The sequence below is a fragment of the Dama dama genome, chromosome 18 (genome assembly GCF_033118175.1).
Source record: "Dama dama isolate Ldn47 chromosome 18, ASM3311817v1, whole genome shotgun sequence".
NCBI classification, from domain to species: domain Eukaryota; kingdom Metazoa; phylum Chordata; class Mammalia; order Artiodactyla; family Cervidae; genus Dama; species Dama dama.
In genome coordinates this window covers 69,064,158-69,085,522 of record NC_083698.1, presented here as the reverse complement: position 1 = coordinate 69,085,522, position 21,365 = coordinate 69,064,158, and the positions used below count along the sequence as shown (strand labels likewise).

At 38.7% G+C, this 21,365-nt stretch overlaps 1 protein-coding gene across 1 annotated transcript in view; it reads left to right on the top strand.

Moving 5' to 3' along the window:
- The window catches only part of STEAP4 (STEAP4 metalloreductase), a 31,962-nt gene extending 23,545 nt beyond the window's left edge, over positions 1-8,417 (top strand). The window contains exons 2-5 of the mRNA XM_061165540.1: positions 37-494; positions 1,119-1,646; positions 2,927-3,091; positions 5,140-8,417. Coding sequence (XP_061021523.1) covers positions 39-494; positions 1,119-1,646; positions 2,927-3,091; positions 5,140-5,403 — 1,413 coding nt within the window. The 5' untranslated portion in view covers positions 37-38 and the 3' untranslated portion in view covers positions 5,404-8,417. The remainder of the gene's footprint in view (positions 1-36; positions 495-1,118; positions 1,647-2,926; positions 3,092-5,139) is intronic.
- Positions 8,418-21,365: the final 12,948 nt, after the last annotated feature.

The following is a 21,365-nucleotide window of genomic DNA, read 5'->3' as shown; positions in this document are numbered from 1 at the left end:
ATTCATATTTTGTTTGGGTATTTGATTATCTTTCAGTTATGGAGAAAATTTCTACAGATGCATTTCCTCTCACTATGCATTCTTCAGAAAAGCAAGAGACTATATGTATTTTTGGAACTGGAGATTTTGGAAGATCACTGGGACTTAAAATGCTCCAGTGTGGTTATTCTATTGTTTTTGGAAGTCGAACCGCCCGGATGTCCAGCCTGCTGCCCAATGGTGCAGAGGTCATGAGCTACTCTGATGCGGCCCAGAAATCTGACATTATAATCATAGCAATACACAGGGAACATTACGATTTTCTCACAGAATTAACCGAGGTTCTCAATGGGAAAATATTGGTCGACGTCAGCAACAACCTCAAAATCAATCAGTATCCAGAGTCAAACGCAGAGTACCTTGCCCAGTTGGTGCCGGGAACTCACGTGGTAAAAGCATTTAACACCATCTCAGCCTGGGCTCTCCAGTCAGGGGCACTGGATGCAAGTCGGCAGGTAAGATTACAAGATAGATCTACACTTCGTCTTTAAAAAGTAAATGTCTTAATATGCACTTACCTCAAAGATTCCAAAACATAATTCCAAAAGAAAATATTTTATTTTGCTAATATGTGCCATGAATAGCTTTCTGAGGTTTGACGAAGTAGGGTAACCAATTGTAGTGATTTATTTCCCATTATCTATACCCTGAGCTTTTAGCTTGATAGAACCCAATGGTGTCAACCTCTAGAGGCCTCCTGTCAGTACTAGAAAATAACACCACTAAATTGTTGATGGATATCCTTTCCACTCCCGTTACTTTGTATGAAATGGGTTCCATTTATTCATCAAGATTAAAAGCAATCCGTAAGTGATATGGCACCCACAAATACAGAAGAGAACTCAAGTTGTCTGCACTGCAGAAAACCAAGTCTAATCGTATCAATGCGCTATGCCTAAAGCCACTCTCAACTTAAAATCCTGGTACTTAACTATCCAACGTACATGTGCAAGTCTAAACCATTATCTCGTTAAATATGTTCACTCTACAGCCTTATTTCAGAAGAAGTTAACTACTATATAACACCGTCCTCCATTAATAAAGAAAGAATAAATACAAATTTACTTATTTTAACCCAGGTGTTGATCTGTGGAAATGACAGCAAAGCCAAGCAAAGAGTGATGGATGTCGTTCGTAGTCTTGGACTTACTCCATTGGATAAAGGATCTCTCGTGGCAGCCAATGAAATTGAAAACTACCCACTACAACTATTTCCAATGTGGAAGTTCCCCTTCTATTTGTCTGCTGTTCTGTGTGTCTTCTTCTTTTTCTACTGTGTAATAAGAGAAGTAATCTACCCTTATGTTCATGAAAAAACAGACAGGACATTCCGTCTGCCTATTTCTATTCCAAATCGTATCTTTCCGATAGCAGCACTCACACTGCTCGCCTTGGTTTACCTCCCTGGTGTTATTGCTGCCATTCTGCAGCTGTACCGAGGTACAAAATACCGCCGATTCCCCGACTGGCTTGACCACTGGATGCTTTGCAGAAAACAGCTTGGCTTGATAGCGCTGGGATTTGCCTTCCTTCATGTCCTCTACACACTTGTGATCCCTATTCGTTATTATGTACGATGGACATTGAACAACAGAACCGTTACCCAGGTAAATCTCTACTCACTTGTATTCTCCTATTTTTAAATCAAAGAGAAATCTTGCTACATCATATTTCATTTCATTTCATAATTATAGAAAATCACTCTTCTAAACATCTTTATTTTTTTTAAAGCAGCTACAATTAGGACAGTCATGTTTGTCTTGGGGAGTTTATTGTTTTACTTTGGTTTTTTAACAAATCCTGTTGATATCTCATATAACTATTGAAGAGTCAAAGTTAGATTCCCAGGTTCACTTGGATCCATATCTGTATTCTCAGGATTCACTGGTACACAGATGTGAGAGCTCAGGAAAACCTAAAGAACCTACTTGAGTTACTTCAATAAATGCAAGCCAAAATTTAAAGTTTCTATTTTTATGTATGCTACTTTCTTTTGGAAGTCAAAACCAACCATCTTATAAGTGAAGGGGCTTCATGTCCAAACATGAATCAGAGGAATGTAAACAAATTTACAAAAGGGTGTTTATAACTCCGTTAATGTTTGTCTTGTGGGATGCCATCCTCAATGACTAGAAAACTAAACAATTCTGAGCAAATGTCAAAAACTATATTCTGCACAGTCAAAATATTCAGAGAAAATCAGCTCAGGGAGTCTTAAAGCAGCCCCAGAGAAAGTCCTATACATCAGTTCTGGTTTGGAATTAATTGCTTTTGATCAATCCTACTGCAGTCTCAAAGTTTATTAGTCAATAACTCATTGATGGTGTGTCTGTGGGATTTCTCTACATTATTTCCATAACAAATACATAGCATGTCCTTGGGTAATAGCCATGTTACAGGGGCCAGATTTCTCTCAAGATGTGTTACAACAGACCTGAAGCTATGTTACAAAAAAAAAAAAAAAAAAACATGCACACAGAAAAGAACTCAAACTTCATGTGTGTGAATAATCAGCAATATAAAGCAGGAAAACAGAACCCTGATGTAATCATTTGAGTTGCTTGGGGAACAAGAAGCCATATGGTAAAGAAGGTTTAAATAAATGTTTATCTTGTTTTAGGATTTACAGGGTCAATTAAAATTCTCTATACAATTTCTGGAGTCAACCATCATAGTAAAGTCCTAATAGAACCAATTACTTTTTCTATCAAAAAGCATAATATCTAGGTGTATTTTTCTAAATGTAATTATTTTCATTGACTCTTCAGAAATGTTATACAACTTGCATTGAGCAAAGAAACGATGCAGAGGTATTTTTTCATCACCTTAAAATTTTGGGAAATTTGTAAAAAATGAAATTTTAAAAAATTGCTTTTAACTATTTTAGGCAATAACCAAGAAAGAAAATCCATTTAGTACCACTACCTCCTGGCTCAGTGATTCATATGTCGCTTTGGGAATGCTCGGATTTTTCCTGTTTGTCCTCTTGGGAATCACTTCCTTGCCATCAGTTAGCAACACAGTCAACTGGAGAGAGTTCCGATTTGTCCAGGTAAAAGGACTTCATGATTTAATCTACTTTTTAGTGCAAAATGATTCTGAGTTTACAAATATTCTGATTTTTCTCTCATACCCACATAAATTTTCATTTTGCTCCATCAGTTCCCTAGCAATCACATAAAAATAGTAACTGAAACAAGTTCAGATTATAAAAGCTAAACTCTGGAATCCAAAGGCAGATTCCATAATGGTTTGATTTCCTAGCAGGACAAGATTCCTGACCACTCCCAGAGACACAGCTAAGAGTACAGAGTGAAAAGCATCAACTACTATTGAACCCTGTGTATGGAGATATACTAGGCTCAAGGTGGAAAGAAACCCAAACACAAAATTTCTATTTCTGAAAATCAACTTTAGAATATGGACTGATGGGTATAAAACTTTCTATGCTAGCCTGTCATCATACCAGATTCAGTGCTGGTCTGTAAGATAGAATATCAGTGTTTAGACACATCAACCACCAGATATGTCATTAAAGGCAGTTAGTAACTAATCTCGTAGACCAGAGGTCTTCAAAGTGTGGCACCTGGACCACCAGCAGCAGCAGTATTGCCTGGGATCATGTTAGATACAAATCCTCATGCCCCACCCCTACCAAACTGAATCAGAAACTCTGGAGGTATTGAGACAGGAGTTAGATGGGCCCCAGGTTGAACAATTTCTCCCCTGTGGATGAAAACCCCATAATAGGAGAAACTCCATAAAAGCAGGATGATGGAGGAGGCTGTGCCCTGCCCAGATACCAAATTTTAAAAAAAACACAAGTCCTCGTTCTTGAAGTTAAGGAGACCTCCCCGATGACACATGCACAGAAAGGCTCCTTGGAGGTAAAAAAGGGAGGGGGTGACACCTCATAGTAAGTGCTGTCAACTACCCATGAGCCTCTTCACTATTCACTAGACTCCATCTTGGCCAAGAGATGAGCTTCCACACATGAAAGGATCCTGAGATATACCAAATATGGCCTCAGGACCAAACAATTCAAAATGATTGGCCAAAGGAAACCCAGAAGAAATGACCCATAAAAGTAATTCAAACTGCCACGAAAGGGTGACTCAGCAACTCTCTCTCTCTGAGCCTGCCCATGTGTCTACCCACACATACTATACTCTTTTCCTTCCAATAAACACTGCTTGCTTCAATACTTTCTGTCTTTGTGGGAATTCTTTTCCGCAAAACCAAAGAATCAGGGTCTTGTCACTGACCACTGGTCTAGTGGCTAGGATTTGGTGCTCTCACCACCTCAACCTGTCCTCAGTCTCTGGCTGGGAACTGAAGCCCAGCTTCAAGTCACTGTAGGCTGAGGTCATCTGAGATCCTCCAAGATCAGTAAGGCCCAGCAGTTGGTTTGTTTTCACAAGCCCTCTGGGTGATTCTGAGGCATATTCCTTGAGAACTAGTATAACAAAATAGAACATTAGTAACAGAAGTCAGAATTGCACTTTATAGAACTGTTTGAATTCAAAAGTCTTACAGTTTCTCCCAGGGACCAAATGCAGTCAACATTTTCTCATGTTTATACCTTTATTCAAGACATTAAGACAGAAATAAACATTGGGCTTTGTATGTAGGCCTAAACAAACAACCAAGAAAAAGTAAAGTTTGCTAACTGCTGTTTACTGTGATATAATTCAGCTAGTATCTGTCAGCAACATACACTAATGTGGTATTTCTTGAAGACATACTGTGTTCTCTTCATCTCTGGCCTCCAGAAAAGATGGTCCAGAAAAGAGTGTTACCCTTGAAAAAGAAGGTACATTACTTATTCAAATGCAAAAGAATCTATTCCTGGGAACCTTTCTCATCCAGTTAGGTTAAGATGAAACCACCAGGTCATTTGTAAGCAGTCTTTTCCTTTTTTTTTAATGATACAATGATCATCCTGAAGGAGAGTTAATGTTTTTTCAGTTCTTGGCAGTGTTCTAAATACTACAGTTTTCAAAGGTTTGTGGCTTTGACGAATACCCTTCACTGACTCACAGTATTTCACGTGAAAATGTAAACAGTGTTAATGTACATGTTTTTGTTTCTTGTTTATAGTCCAAACTGGGTTATTTGACCCTGATCTTGTGCACAGCCCACACCTTGGTGTATGGTGGGAAGAGATTCCTCAACCCTTCGAACCTTGTGTGGTATCTCCCTTCAGCCTACGTGATTGCACTGATCATCCCTTGCACAGTGCTGGTGATCAAGTTCATCCTCATCCTGCCATGTATAGACAAGACCCTTATGCGGATCCGCCAGGGTTGGGAAAGGAACCCGAAGTACTCAGAATCGGCACTAAATGGAAAAACAGATATTTAAAGCAAAGTTCGATTCACCCAGACATCTTAACTATGGTGTTGCATGTTTAGAGAAGAAGAATTAGTGCAGTGAAGAAAGTATTTTTCTCCCACCATGGGCTGAAGTTTGTGAACAGAGGAAGAAATCATGCCTGACTTTGAGAAATGGGACACCATTTTAATCTCAGGTCCATGCTGAGTCACTGCTGGTCTCCGCCTCTCCTTTTACTGGAGGTGGGGGGCTGAATCGCCATTAGCTTTGTGGTTTCACAATAAGAAGCTTCTTTGCTGTGGGCAACATACATGACCTAATGTCTTGCAAAATCCAGGGAAAGTACATGCAGTTTCCTTCTCTGGTTCAAGGGCTAAGTAGAGTGAAAGAGAAAATACTAAGATGGTGGCTGCTGATAAGGGCTTTATTAGATTGGTCTGAAAAAGAGGGCCAAGGAAGCAAAAGGAATGAGATTTTTATTCTGGTTTTTGGAAGTGCAGGTGATTATAAATATTGCCATGGTAAATTCTGTAGTTACGTGTGCTTTTTGATATTTTTTTTTACCAACCTGGATAGGTAGTATGGGGAATTATTTTATAAAACAATAAAAATTTCACAATAGATTAGAAATAATCATGGACTGGATATATGCAAACTTATACAGTTGTCATAAGATCATTCCTCCACAAAGGAATAAGTATAAAAAAGATTGAGTTAAAAATGAGGGATATCCACTTGGATTTTCTCAATGTACCATAAGTGAAGAAGAGTTGATAAAAGCCCTTGTGCAAAAAGTTAAAAAAAAATTAAATAAATTTTATAAAGTTTGTACTACATCAGGTTTACTATTATTTAGGTTTTGTGCTATGCTTTGTAAATAACATATTCCAAATTTGTTTAATATTAATCATCTATGAAATGAATTGCTAGTATAAAAAAGTAGCTTCTATAATTTGTCATAGTTTGTTATAAATTTAAGCAGTGAAATTAAATGAATAATGAAAGTGTAAATTGGACCAAAACACAGATGAGAGATGCCTCTTAGGCAGGAGAGGTGTGAGCAGCAGTTTGTAATAGGAGACTTGGTTCTTTCTCAAGTCCTAGCTGGAAGTCAGGATGCTTCTCTATGCTTTTTTGTGATAATGATGCCAATTCCAAGATGACCTTCAGCAGGATTAGCCTTCCTGGCTCATATATGGAGCTGACAGGAGCCTTATGTATGACCTTTCCACAAGCCGAAATAACCAAAAGCTTTGGATTTGACAATTTTCTGCCTGCCTCACATAGGCCATTTCTTTTACTTTTTACTTTCACTATCATATATTCTATATGACATTATACAAAATGATTACAATATATTAAAACATCACCCATAATCCAGAATATTTTTCTATAAAACTTTTTGAAAATAGTTCTACCTAGACTGTATATTCAATTGTGTATCCTTCCTTTTTCACTTAATATACTGTGGCTTTGTTTGCTTACTTACATGCTATATGTATTGAATCAGTGGCTTCATGATATTACATCAAATATGCACTTATTTTACCACTGCTCTAATTCAACATTTAAGTTATATCCATTTTTTACTAAAACAACATTTCAGAGGCTACCTTAGCACTTATAACTTTAGTGTGTATTTTAAGTTACTTCTTCAGAATACTTGTGAAGAATTGTGATTAAAAATTTAAAAACATTGAATGTAATTGTCAAATTATTTTTGAAGTTAATACCATTGGCACCATATGAAGATGTTGGTTGCATTATACCCTTCAGTTCAGTTCAGTTCAGTTCAGTTGCTCAGTCATGTCTGACTCTTTGTGACCCCATGGACTGCAGCACGCCAGGCTTCCCTGTCCATCACCAGCTCCCAGAACTTACTCAAACTCATCCCCAACGAGACAGTGATGCCGTCCAACCATCTTATCATCTGTTGTCCCCTTCTCCTCCCGCCTTCAATCTTTCCCATTATACCCTTACAGATTTTGTTTGTTTGTTTAATTTCAGCTAGTGTTAATGAGAAGACACCCAGAATACTTGTTCCATTAATTTATCCTTGATATACTCAAGGATTCAGAAAAGCTTGAGACTTTGAGCAGAGCTGTGCTGTGTGGTGAAGACCCCAGGGCATCAGTGAGAAAGACAGGGCAACTATCACTACTCATTCATTCTACTTTATGCAAAATACCCAAGTGTTCTAGGGTTGGCCACTGCCTTTTGGATAGAGAATTGGTTATCTAAAAGGTTAAGTACTATCCAGGCTAATCTAAAGGAAACGTTTGGGGTTAACCATGTGCCTTTTTTGGAAAAGAGTAATATTTTTACTGGCTATCTGGTTCATTACTAAGACTAGAAAATGCCACTCTTAGGTTAAACAAGGGACTTCCCAGGTGGCTCAATGGGTAAAGAATCTACCTGCAGTGCAGGAGACATAAAAGATGTGGGTTCAGTCCCTGGGTCAGGGAGATCCCCTGGGATTTAACATGGCAACCCACTCCAGCTTTTAAAAAAAAAAAAAAAAAGCTTACCTACAGTAAAAAGGATTCTGTTTTTATAACCTAGTAAAAATGTTCTTCTTGGGTACTTCACAAAAGGCATCCAGGAAGCCAGACATTCCAGAGCACCCCTGGTGGTTTTGGCATCACAATGCATTGCTGGGCATGACCCTCAGCCTCATCCACAAGGCTCCAAGCCCCACCAGCTGACAAGAGAAGTCAGTTCCCTCCTTTCACCCCCTCCCAACATCCATTCCCAAGCCATCAAACCAATGTGCCCATCCTAACAGCTGATTCCCAGTTTCCTTAAGGTGGAAAAGAATTTGAAACAGAAATAGGTGTGTTGTGTGAACTATATTCCTTTTAACTGTTCCAAACTATTCTTCTACATTAAAAAAGTCAGACTAAACTTCCTCACTCTTTATACGTTTCCTGTATTCTAGGAACATTTTTATTATATGATAGACCTTTTATTTTTGTATATATTCCCCATGTTAAGGGATGACTGCTTTTGGAAATGTGTGCTCATTAAACATTGTTTTAAAAGTCTTTCTAGCTGTTTAATCATTCTGGTGTTGACTCATCTGCATTCCAAAGAAAGCGACTTGAAGGTTTTGGATCACAGTAGTTCTAGCATCTGGAACTAAAAATAGTTCCTTTCAGGGATAAGGAAAAGGAGAGGAAGTACAGGGGTTGGGAAGCACATTAGTGGATTTGCAGCTTCATGTGACACATGCCTACACTTGGCACATGCCGTATTCCAACATCCTGCATGTTTCAGTTTTTACCCTCAGAGAGGGAAAAAGCATTAGCAGGTCAAACAGGTAGGGGTCAAACTATCCCACACTGGACTTTTGTGGAAGCAAAAAAAAGGCCTTTCTTCCTTCTCTCAGGTGGACGCCACCCAGACAGGGCAACTGCCTTAATGGGTAGACTGATTTCAAGTTGAATTTTAAGTTGTGGGACCAGACATGAAATGCCTTGGACAACTGAACAACTGCAGCCCTGATGGGTGTTTCCTTTCTTTCAAAAGCAAAGTAAAAACAGATAAATAAAGAAAGGGTCAGCAACCTTGAGTAAGCTAGAAGTAGACAGAACAAAGTTCCTATTAGAAAGCTACTTTAACAAGAAGTTGCATTCAAGAGCTCTCCATGTGTTTCCAGTTCAAGGATCAGAGAAGAGTCATGATAACAATGAATGCAAATATAATGAATTTGATCACTAGCAGCTCAAAAGGTTCTGGACCTCCTCCCCAAATAAAGGTGGAATGGCAGTCAAGTTGCTGCACACAGAGCTTGCAATTTCCATTCTCCATCACGACTGTCCACACCACTACCTGTTTAATACACACACACCAAAAAAATCTCCTTATATGATTGCTCCTCCTCTACTTTGTTACAGTGAGTTAAGATCACAATGTGGAAAAACCCTCCAGTCTTCCAAAGCTTCATTCAGTAGCATTCAGGAGAAGGGGAGTAAGGCACCCTTCTCTGCATTACCTTTCTGAAGTTTACAGCAAAGCCCTGAGCTCTCAGACAAGAAGAAACAAGAAATCGATCCAACTGAGTGGGGAGAAGGATCAGGGGTGAAGGGGAAAGCAATGAAAGTTGGAGTAAAGGGGAGCACAGACCAGCAGGGTCCTGCACCCTGCCTTAGCCCAGCCAGTTTCCTCCTATCGTCCCTTCCAATGTCACTCCATCCCCAAACCATCAAGCCAGTTTGACTATCCAAATACAGCTGACTCCTCCAGTTCACATAGGTTCTACCTGTTTCCTGCTAGGAAGGAATCTTGAAGGCTTTTAATGATGTTGACTGTATGATATTATGACCAAACACCAAGCACTTGACATGCAGTACCTTATTTCACCCTCATTAACAACTGTCTAAAATACTCTTATTATTGCCATTTTCCAGAAGAAACTGAGCCTCATAAACACTGAGTGCCTTGCCTAGAAAGAGGCAAACATGGGATTTGAATCAAGGCCATCTGAGTCCAGGGCCACCACCTTTCACACCATAGTACAATGGAGGACCCTCATGTGCTCCTCCAAAATATGCCTGAGGATCCATATATTAGGCTGAGTAGACTGAACCACTGGCAACATTTTTTTTTTTAATGTTTTTAATGGGAGCCTTAAAAATTCCTGACTGCCCCATCCTTAGCACTCCATATTTGCCTATTGTTGAAATTAGGATGCCATTTAAGGTTGTAGGGACCTGTGATCCCTTGGTTTCAGCATTGAACACAGCTCTGTTGTAAGCACCACTTTAATGTGCCCACCACAGTCTGAACACAGGCTTTTTTAAGCAGCAGAAAGACTGCTGGTGGTAGGTACTAGGTAGTTCAGGTGTAGGTAGGCAAAAACCCCTGACCTGAGGACTCAGAGGAGCAGCCAATGAAAATACAGCTCTACAGAAGATGAAAGGCAAATGTTTTCTGTTTGGTTTCACCTTAGTGCTTTGTGTGAAAGGACTTATGTTCTTGAGATCCAGTGACACGCCCAAGAAATTTCATAACACTTCTCACTTCGTATTTTAAGACTAGTTGAGAAATCTTAGTGCTAAAGAAAACAAGATTCAGTCTCACTACCTAAAGTTGCCAGTTTCTCGGTTTTGTAAATATGAAGGGCTGTTAGAAGGGAACTCACAATGCATCAAAACAATCAGAACAGGACTAACTATAGTTAAACTCTCCCTTAGGATTTTTAGAGAATCAGCATGCATTAGCTATGTATTAAGGGATACAACTCATATATTGGTTTCACTTTTACTAATCTTTTCTTTCACAGAAAGAGATGAAAGAGTAAGAGAATTACTGTTCAAGTTTCATTAAGGCAGAGAAGCAAAATCTGTTAAGACGAAAGGTCTGCCCTCAAACTCAAGGATTCTTTAGAGTCTCAACTGTCCAGCCAGCCAAGCAGGCTTAACTCGTCTCAAGATAAGCGTACTGACTGCCACCAATAGGAAATCTTTCCATTCTTAGGTACACAGGGCAATTAGAAACCTCTCTCATACCAAATCAAAATTGTCCTAACTGCCCTTCCATCCACTGGTCCCAGGGCGGTCATTTAAAGTTGTGCCTTTTTCACCTATGCAGTGTTTTACTGCATTTATTTATTTATTAACTTGTATATTTATTTTTGGCTGTGCTGGGTCTTCACTGCTGTCTGCAGGCTTTCTCTGGTTGCCGTGAGCAAGGGCTATGCTTCATTGCAGTGTGCGGGCATCTCACTGTGATGGGTGGCTTCTCTTGTTGTGAAGCATGGGCTCTAAGGCACATAGGTTTCAGTAGTTGTGACACAGGGGCTTACTTGCTGCAAGGCATGTGGAATCTTCCCCAACAAGGCATTGAACTCATGTCCCCTGCCTGCAATTGGCAGGCAGATTCCTAACCACTGGACCACCAGGGAAGTCCTACAGTGTTTTTATTTCTTTTTCAATTCATCACAGACATTTGTGTGTGTGTGTTTGTGTGTGTAAAATGCAAAATCACCACACTTGAATATCATAGCAACATCGAATTCTATAGAAGTTTCTAAACTTTCAAGCTCAATTTCTGACTTTATCAGACAGGTGACAAATAGACCACAAACCATCTGCAGGCCACACTTTGAGAAGCACTCAAGAGATAGGTCTCACAACCTGGCTTGACTTGGGTTCAAGCCACAACCCAGAAGCCAACTCTGAGGCACAGATTCTAATGCAAATGTGTAGTTTATTCTGGAAATGGAATCATTAAGTACGGGGCTTAGAGTAGGGACGCAGACAGAGCAGGGAAGGAATAAAGTGTGGGTCCTCAAGTCAGTCACGACCGCAGGTCCAACTCCACTGGGAAACAGTGTCATACCTGTTATCCTCATCCTGAGGAAAGGAAAATCGGGGTGGGGGGGCAGTCCTACACCAAATTCCTGTTTATTACCAGATGAGAGAAGCTTCTAGGCACTAACTTTCTGGCTCTTCGGAAGTTTTCCCATATGCTCACTGTACATGCCACCATGGCCAAAGAGAAAGCCTGCAGCCAAGGTATCACAGGTGCTCACAGAAGCAGTTTTCAGCTCATAGGGAGGGTGAGGGGTCAGCACTAACACAGCTACACAATTGAACAGAATAGCTGGTCAGAACAGTTCACAGTGGGACAAAGGTACTTCAACATGTGAAAAGACACTCAACTTCATTCATAAAGAAATGCATGAAAACTCAGCCTGCATTTAAATGCCATTTCTTACCTCACAGATGGGCAAAATCCAAAAGTTTGAGCACAGACTCTGTGAGTAAGGCTGTGTATGTAAATAGGGACAATCCTACGGAGAGAAATTAGGCATTATCTTTCAAAATTAAAAATGTACTCTGTATAACAGGCTCTAGCTTCATTCACCTCATTAGAACTGACTCCAATGCACTCTTTTTCATAGCTGAGTAATATTCCATTGTGTATATGTACCACGACTTCCTTATCCATTCATCTGCCAGTGGATATCTAGGTTGCTTCCATGTCCTAGCTATTGTAAACACTGCTGCAATGAACATTAGGATACATATGTCTTTTTCAGTTATGGCTTCCTCATGGTATATGCCCAGTAGTGGGATTGCTGGGCTGTACAGCAGTTTTATGGGCTTTCCTGGTGGCTCAGTGGTAAAGAATCCATCTGCAATTCAGGAGATGTAAAGAGACATGGGTTTGATCCCTGGGTCAGGAAGATCCCCCGGAGTAGGAAATGGCAACCCACTCCAGTATTCTTGCCTGGAGAATCCCACGGACAGAGGAGCCTGGTGGTCTACAGTCCTTAGGGTCACAAAGACTCAGACACGACTGAAGTGAGTGAGCACACATGCACAAATGGTAGTTTTATTACAAGTTTTCTATGGAATCTCCACATTGTTCTCCATAGTGGCTGTATAGATTTACAAAGTCAGAAGAAAAAGACAAATACCATATATTGGTGGTTTAGTTGCTAAGCCATGCCCAACTCTTGCGAACCAACTTGCAGGGCAGCAAAGGAAACAGAGATAAAGAGCAGACTTTTCAACACAGTGAGGGAAGGAGAGGGTGGGATGATTTGAGAGAATAGCATTGAAACATTGCCATATGTTAAATAGATAACCAGTGAGAGTTTGCTGTATTACACAGGGAACCCAAAGCCACCAGTGCTCTCTGACAATCTAGAGGGGTGGGATGGGGTGGGAAAAGGGAGCAGGGTTCAAGAGGGAAGAGACATATGTATAACTATGGCTGATTCATGTTGATGTATGGCAAAAACCACAATATTGTAAAGTAATTATCCTCTAATTTAAAAAAAAAGGAAGAAAATTGAGAAAATCTGAACTTTGGGCTTAAGAAAAACATCTGGTTATGAAGGTTTTCATTTGTGTTTTCTATTTATGTGACTTTAAAATAAATTTGCATGTTCAAGTAAAAAATTAAAAATGCAGAGTTAAGTTTTGACCGAGGGACTCTGCACAAGAGCATTTATCCTACAGATATGCCTGCAAGCATTTGAGATGACAAATAAACATCACTCTTCATTTTTCTTATTTTTCAAGAACAACAGTGTAAAAACAAAATATAGGCAAGAACTCAAGCATTCATCTTCAGGATGGATCAAGTAAACTATAATGCTTTCACAGAAAGAAATTCTATGTAGCTATTTAAAACAAACAAGTCACCTTATTTATACAGATACAAAAAGATTTCCAAAATATATTATTAAGCAAAAAAAAAAAAATCAAGGTGCAAAATAATGTGTAAAGTTTGATTCCCTTGTATATGTGCATTTACTGGTATTGCCTAAAGAAACAATGAAAGGATTCAAAAAAAGTAATAAAAAAATCATACCTAAACAGGATGGGGAGAGGGAGGAATAGAAGTAAGAGTAGATGCACTACATATGTTTTACATCATTTTTTATTTTTTAATTATATGAATAGTTTACCTAATTTTGAAAATAAATTTAATTTAAAAAGTAATTGGTCGTCAAAAGAAAAAAAAAAGTTAATTGGTTGCAGATCCCTGCTAAGTCCTCTCTTGTTCATATCAAACCTCTTCAGCTCATTCAGTCTCTCCTCTTACATAATTTCCATATCTCTCATCATCCTGCTCCCTCTTTTTTGGATCACCTACAAATATTTCAGTGTCCCTTTGAAAACAAAACCCAGAACTTCAGATAAGATATAGCTAAGTTAGAGTATGACTGTTGCTTCCCTTATTCTGGGTGATGAGTCTCTGTTACTGTATTAATAGTTGAGCATTTATTAGGGTTGGTTTTTTTTTCTTTTTTGGAAAGTCACATATATCAGGATCACATCACGGAATATGCCTAAATTCTTTTCACATAAAATGTGAAGTCCAGCCTCTCTACCATCCACCCCACTGGCTCCTTCCCTGCCCCCTTTCATCACTAATACCACCCACTCAGCATTGATTTTCACCAATATTTCTAAAATTCTGTAAAGCAAAAATAAATAAGCACTCTGTACTATCTTCACAGCAATTCTGTAAATCTAATACTATCTTAAACAATTTATTTTTAAAAAACAAAAAAATCCACTCTATTAAAGTTTATCTTGTGGAAAGTAATCTCTCATTTCAGCCTGGAAGATTTCTTTAAATTGTGTTTTCCTATATATGTGCTGTCCACACATATCCTAAATACAGCTTTTCACTTTTGATAATAAATACAGAAACATTTTAACTGTAACCTCCACCTTCAACCACAAACTTTCATACCCTAGATGAAGCCTGGAGATTATCTAATCTAATAAACTCATTTCACAGATTGGGAAACTAAAGCCTAAGGGGATAAAGTAATTTCCACAAGGTCACACAGCCACATGGTAACAAAGAAGAATTAGACCACAGATGATCTGATTCCAATTTCCAGGCCAGGAATTTCTCTAGTCCTTTTGGAAGCAAGTGATTCAGTTGAAAACAAATTGGTTGCAGATCAAAATCAAAAGGGTCTAAAGGACAAACTGATCAGAAATAGGTATATCCAGCTAGCAATTTTGGTCTCTTCACTAACATGTAAACAACTTCGTTGTTGTCCAGTCACTAAGTCGTGTCCGACTCTGTGACCCCATGAATTGCAGCACACCAGGCTTCCCTGTCTTTCACCATTTCCTTGAGTTTACTCAAACTCATGTCCACTGAGTCAGCAATGTTTACCTTTAAAAAATGACAGGACTAAAGGAACAGCATTATCTAATGGTATGTTTAGACATCCTATGATTATTACAGTGGTAAATAATAAAATCTTATTTTTACTTCCTTTCACATTCTCTAAATTAAAATAATATTTAAATTCTTAGTAGACATTTTAGGAATATCCAACAACAAAAAGTTGTCCATTATTTAATGTTAGGATTCTTCTCCCCCTCATGAAGGAGACTTTGTCAAACTGCTTTAAAATAAGAAATTCACAGCAGAAATATTTCTTTGAAACTGGCTCAGTATCTCAAGTAGACATCAAGGCAGCCATGGAGATAGTCACATGTCCCTTCAAGAGCACCTGCTGCAAGGGAGCATCGCTGATTGACAGCCTCCAGCTGCCACACCCTGCAATGCACCACCTCCTTCACTGGATTCACGATTAACGTTGCCCTTGGCTTCTCCCCTGCCAAGGACTGTGCATGACGGAGATACAGAACCATTACTTCCTCATGCAAGATTCCTCTAACAGGAAATATCTGCTTGGGTATTTCCCATAAACTCAGCCAAGAGTGTTTCACTACTGCACTGAAATCTGAGTATCTTCCTATCCAATCTTCCCCTTCCTTTGCTCTTTCACAGGTGTAACACCTGTGCAGTATGAAAGCTCCTTTATCCTTCAAGGCATTTCCTCCAATGCATCTCTACACTGATCTTGATGTCTGCTTTCTTGTAGGACCAAACTGGCAAGCACCTTTGGTTTAAAAGTTGCAAAATAATTATTTTTATTATGAAAGTGGAAATGTTAGTCTCTCAGTTGTGTCCAATTCTTTGTGACGCCATGACTGTAGCCCGCCAGACTCCTCTGTCCATGGAGTTCTCCAGGCAAGAATACTGGAGTGAGTTGCCATTCCTTCGTCCAGGGGATCTTTCTGACCCAGGGATCAAACCCACATCTCTTGTGGCTCCTGCACTGTAGGTGTATTCTTTACCTCTGCATATTCTTTACCACTGAGCCAATGAGGAAGTCCTATTTTTTATATTTTAATTATCATACCATTTATTGTGTCCTTCACCCAAATATATCCTTCAACAATTAGGTTCATTAACTATTTATATTAAAATAAGGCAAGCATAAATGAATGAAAAACCACATCACAGAGTGTGTTAGTAAAGTGTTAAATAGAGCTTGCATCTACTTTTCCAAGCTCTAATCCCCTTCCCATAAAAGGGAAGACAATATGTTTCTAAAGGCCTAAAGATATAAAATACCCTTTAAAACACTCACACAAAAGAACAAAAATGTGTTTCTATTGCACTGGAAATTGTGAAGCTAATGGTCTCAGAGACGGGCAAATATGGTAAGAAGGCAAGAGACTTGGGCAACAAAAGTGAAAATGGCCAAATCTGAAAGAAAGGTGTGGATTTAATCCCTCCTGTCTTGAGTCTGAGGCAGACAAAGGGATGAAGTCTGTGGAGTGAAGCATCTCCAAATGCTGTGTGATGTCTTGTTGAGCTGTGCTGTGGTGTGACACAAAGGTTTTAGTAAGATTCTTAGCCACTGGAGTGGAATGCTCTAAGAAACACCTCTAAGGCCACCCAAAGCAAAGTGCCTAAACTGAGCTAATTCTTAACAGGAATATCCTGAATCCAGAGGAGCCACAACGAAGATGTCAAGCATCCTGGGCCCAGAGCCAAACCCCCCACCATCTTCAAACCCTAAACAATCCCTAGATTCAGCTTTGATAAAACAGTGAGGAGAATCAACCACTCTATGAACTTGCTGTTAGCTTGGTAAGGGGTAACTCCATAAAGAGTTTTCTGATGGAGAGAATAAAAGAACTGCAAAATTCTTTATTGGCAGAAGTTGTGCAGCAAAAAATATGGAAGGATAGAAAAATGAGAATTGACAAATGTCAAGAATGAACTGGGGGAAGAAGAGCAAAACCTAGCAATAGGGACTATTTCAAATTACTAAGGGAAAAGGTTATTATAGTTAATAAGACAACTAGAGGTTTTTCCAGTGGTCATGTATGGATGTGAGAGTTGGACTATAAAGAAAGCTGAGCACCGAAGAATTGATGCTTTTGAACTGTGGTGTTGGAGAAGACTCTTGAGAGTCCCTTGGAGTGCAAGGAGATCCAACCAGTCCATCCTAAAGGAGATTAGTCTTGGGTGTTCATTGGTAGGACTGATGTTGAAGCTGAAACTCCAATACTTTGGCCACCTGATGTGAAGAGCTGACTCATTTGAAAAGACCCTGATGGTGGAAAAGACTGAGGGCAGGAGAAGAAGGGGATGACAGAGGATGAGATGGTTGGATGGTGTCACCAACTCAATGGACATGGTTTGGGTGGACTCCAGGAGTTGGTGATGGACAGGGAGGCCTGGCACGCTGCAGTTCATGGGGTCGCAAAGAGTTGGACATGACTGAGCAACTGAACTGAACTGAACTGAGACTTAAATAAAATCAGGTCAGTACTTCATACTGGAATACATTCCAAATGAATCAAAATTTAAATGTATAAACTAAAGACACACGAAAATAAAACATGGGAAAGTTGTCTTATAATCAGATCTGAAGATAACTTACTAATTCAAAAACTAAAACCTATGAGATAAAATATTGATCAATCTAATTAAGTCAGTTTCCCTTAAAATACTGGCATGACACAAAAACAACATGAAGCTAAATGATAAATGATGAACTGAGAAAAATATTTGCTTTAAAAGGTTAATAATCTTAATATATTCATCATTCCTACAAACTGAGAAGAAACAAAACTACAATCTGATAGGAACGTGCCAAAATATATGAGCAGACGTTCACAAAAGAAGAAATGAAAATGGCACTTAAATGTACACAAAGATGCTCAAACTTGCTCTTATTCAGGGAAATGTAAATGAAAACCAATGAGCTACAACTCTTTATATATCTGATTGTCAAACATCCAAAAATCTGACAACGTATTCTGCTGGGAAGGTTATTTCAGGAAACAGCTGAAGAGAATACAGCTCCTAGTAAAAGAAATTTGACAATATCTTAAAAAAATAAATTACTAGCAATCTACATAGCAAATTCAGTTCTAGGACTCTACCGTCAAAAAATCCTGGTTAAAAAAAACACAAAATGACTTATATGCAAAGTGTATTTTTCCAATAGCAAGATACAGAACAGTACATATACCCTACTAACATTTAGATAAGAAAAGAGATTGTTAATATATATACAAATGTATTATATTTGAAAAAAAAAACTAATAAGAAGGGTTATCAACAGATCAGTGGTTCTCAGATTTTAGTGTACATAAAAATAACCTTCAGAGCCTGATTCCCAAAGTCTCTGATTTGAAAGTTCTGAGATGGGGCCCAAAAGTCTGCATTTGTAATAAGCCCACAAGTAACAGTGAAGCAGCTGTTCTAAAGATCACACTTTGCCTCCAAACTTAAGACAAATGGAAACAATTGGACCTATCAATATCAAATTAATGACATTACAATACAAAAATAGATCTATTCATTTATAATTATAGATATAGTGACTTTTGAATATTTTGAGAGTGTATCCTAAGTGGTGCGTGCATGTACTTAGTCACTCAGTTGTGTCCAACTCTTTGCGGCCCTTTGGACTATAGCCCACTAGGCTCCTCTGTCTGTGGGATTTTTCAGGCAAGAATACTGGAGCAGGTTGGCATTTCCTCTTCCAGGGATCAAACCCACATCTTCTGCATCACCTGCAACACAGGCAGACTATTGTTGAGCCATTGGGGAAGCCCCTTAAGTGAAATGAGTTCTAATTACAAACAGAGCTTCAAATAAATCTTATATTCAATTCAATATTTATTATAAATGTTAGTATTACTAATTTGAAACTAGCTTGAAGTGAAGTCGCTCAGTCGTATCCAACTCTTTGTGACCCCGTGGACTGTAGCCTACCAGGCTCCTCCCATGGGGTTTTCCAGACAAGAGTATTGGAGTGGGTTGCCGTTTCCTTCTCCAGAGGATCTTCCCCACCCAGTGATCGAACCCTGGTCTCCCACATTGTAGGCAGACACTTAACCATCTGAGCCACAAGGGAAGTCTATAGTTTATACATATACAAATACACACAAATATTTATGTTGTTGCTCACTCACTAAGTTGTGTCCAACTCTTTGCGACCCCGTGGACTATACACACCAGGCTTCCTTGTCCTTTTCTGTCTTTGGGAGTTGATTCAAACTCATGTCCATTGAGCCGATGCTGCCATCCAACCATCCACTCCTTGGTCATCCCCCTCTCCTCCTGTCCTCAATCTTTCCCAGCATCAGGGCCTTTTACAGTGAGTTGGCTCTTCACATCAGGTGGTCAAAGGACTAGAGCTTCAGCTTCAGCATCAGCTTCTCCAATGAATATTCAGGACTGATTTCCTTTAGAACTGACTGATTTGATCTCCTTGCTGTCCAAGGGACTCTCAAGAGTCTTCTCCAGCACCAGAATTTGAACATCAATTTTTTAACACTCAGCCTTCTTTATTGTCCAACTTTCACATCCATACATGACTACTAGAAAAACCATAGCTTTGACTATATGGAACTTTGTTGGCAAAGTAATGTCTCTGCTTTTTACTACGCTGTCTAGGTTTTTCCTATCTTTTCTTCCAAGGAGCAAGCATCTTTTAATTTCCTGGCAGGAGTCACTATGCACAGTGATTTGGGAGACTAAGAAAATAAAATTCTTCACTGTTTCTACTTTTTTCCCCTCTATTTGCCGTGAAGTGATGGGATTGGATACCATGATCTTCTTTTTTTGAACGTTGAGTTTTAATCCAGCTTTTTTGCTCTCCTCTTTCACCTTCACCAAGAGGCTCTTTACTTCCTCTTTGTTTTCTGCCATTAGGGTGGTATCATCTGCATATCTGTGATTCATCCAGCCCAACAATTCTCATGATATACCCTCCATATAAGTTAAATAAGGAGGGTGACAATATACCCTTGATGTACTCCTTTCCCAATTTGGAATCAGTCCACTGTTCCATGTCCGGTTCTCACTGATTCTTCTTGAGTTGCACACAGGTTTTTCAGTAGGCAGGTAAGGTGTTCTGGCACTCCAATCTCTTTAAGAATCTTCCATTTTGTTGTGATCCACATTTTTCCATAAAGTCAAATAATGATGTCAATATTGTTATGAACTAAAATTATTGGTATAAAAGAGTTTAAAGTTTAAAAAGTTAAACTAAAATTCCCTGCTATTAAATTTGAATTGAATATTGATATTGAATACAGACAAATCAGTATTATTGCATGATTGTTTTTTTTCTGTTCAAAATGTATATTCCTTAGCTCTGTAACTGCAAAGATCTATAGGAGAGGCAGTGACCACCCAAAAACAAGAGTACCCCTAGTGCCCACATTTTGGTCTCTAAGTAGCATTTCCCAGTACGGGATCCAAAGCCTATGGCAGAATTCTGATTCCAGATTTGGAGAAAAAAATGCATTAAATGGGTTTGTGACAAGTTATGCCAGAAAGCAAGGAGGCAATCAGAGACTAATGGGATATGTCAGCAGCAAATATAAACAAACAGGAAGCAATAAACAAACAGAAGAACAAACAGGAGCAAATATAAGCAAGAGTCCCACTGAAAAAATATGAGAATATATTAAAAACAGTGACCGCTGTTAATTAATTAGAATTCATAAATTCTTTCTATCACTAAAAACAACAACAAAAATGAAAAAAAATAAAACACACAAGCAAAAATCTAGTTGGTCACTATTGTATTTAGAACACGTCCTTATTTTGAAAATTGACAGTAGAAAGAAAAGAATTAGGCATTTTCCCTGCTTTCTTTGTACAAAAGAGTTGATGACAGAATGTTCTTCTCCATAGAAAACACCCAGTTAATAAAAGTTAAAAGAAAATTAGAAAAGTGCAACTTTGCCCAATGAAAATGCTTCTACCAGTAGATGAAATGGCAAGGTGAAAAGTTTCTAGGTAATTATATCATGTCAGCATCACAAAAGTATGATAACTAGACACCAACACCATATGCTGTCTATGAAGCACCCAAAGACACTAATGTTTGCTAATAAAGTTGAACCCAAATCTCTTCAAGTCTTGAATGCTCACTTCAATTTTAGGAAATACAGTGGGTGGGGTAACAATTAAAAGTCACCAACAGGAAGCACATAGACAAATCCAGAATATGGAAAATTCTAACGGTTAAAGCACCCATTTTTTTTTTTCAATAAATCAAGGGCAAGGAGGGTATGGAACTATTCTAGATGTAATCAAATGCAGAATGTGAATCTTGTGAGTTCTTTAATTAAATAAATCAAATATTAAAAGATACTTTTGAAACAGTTGGAGAGTTA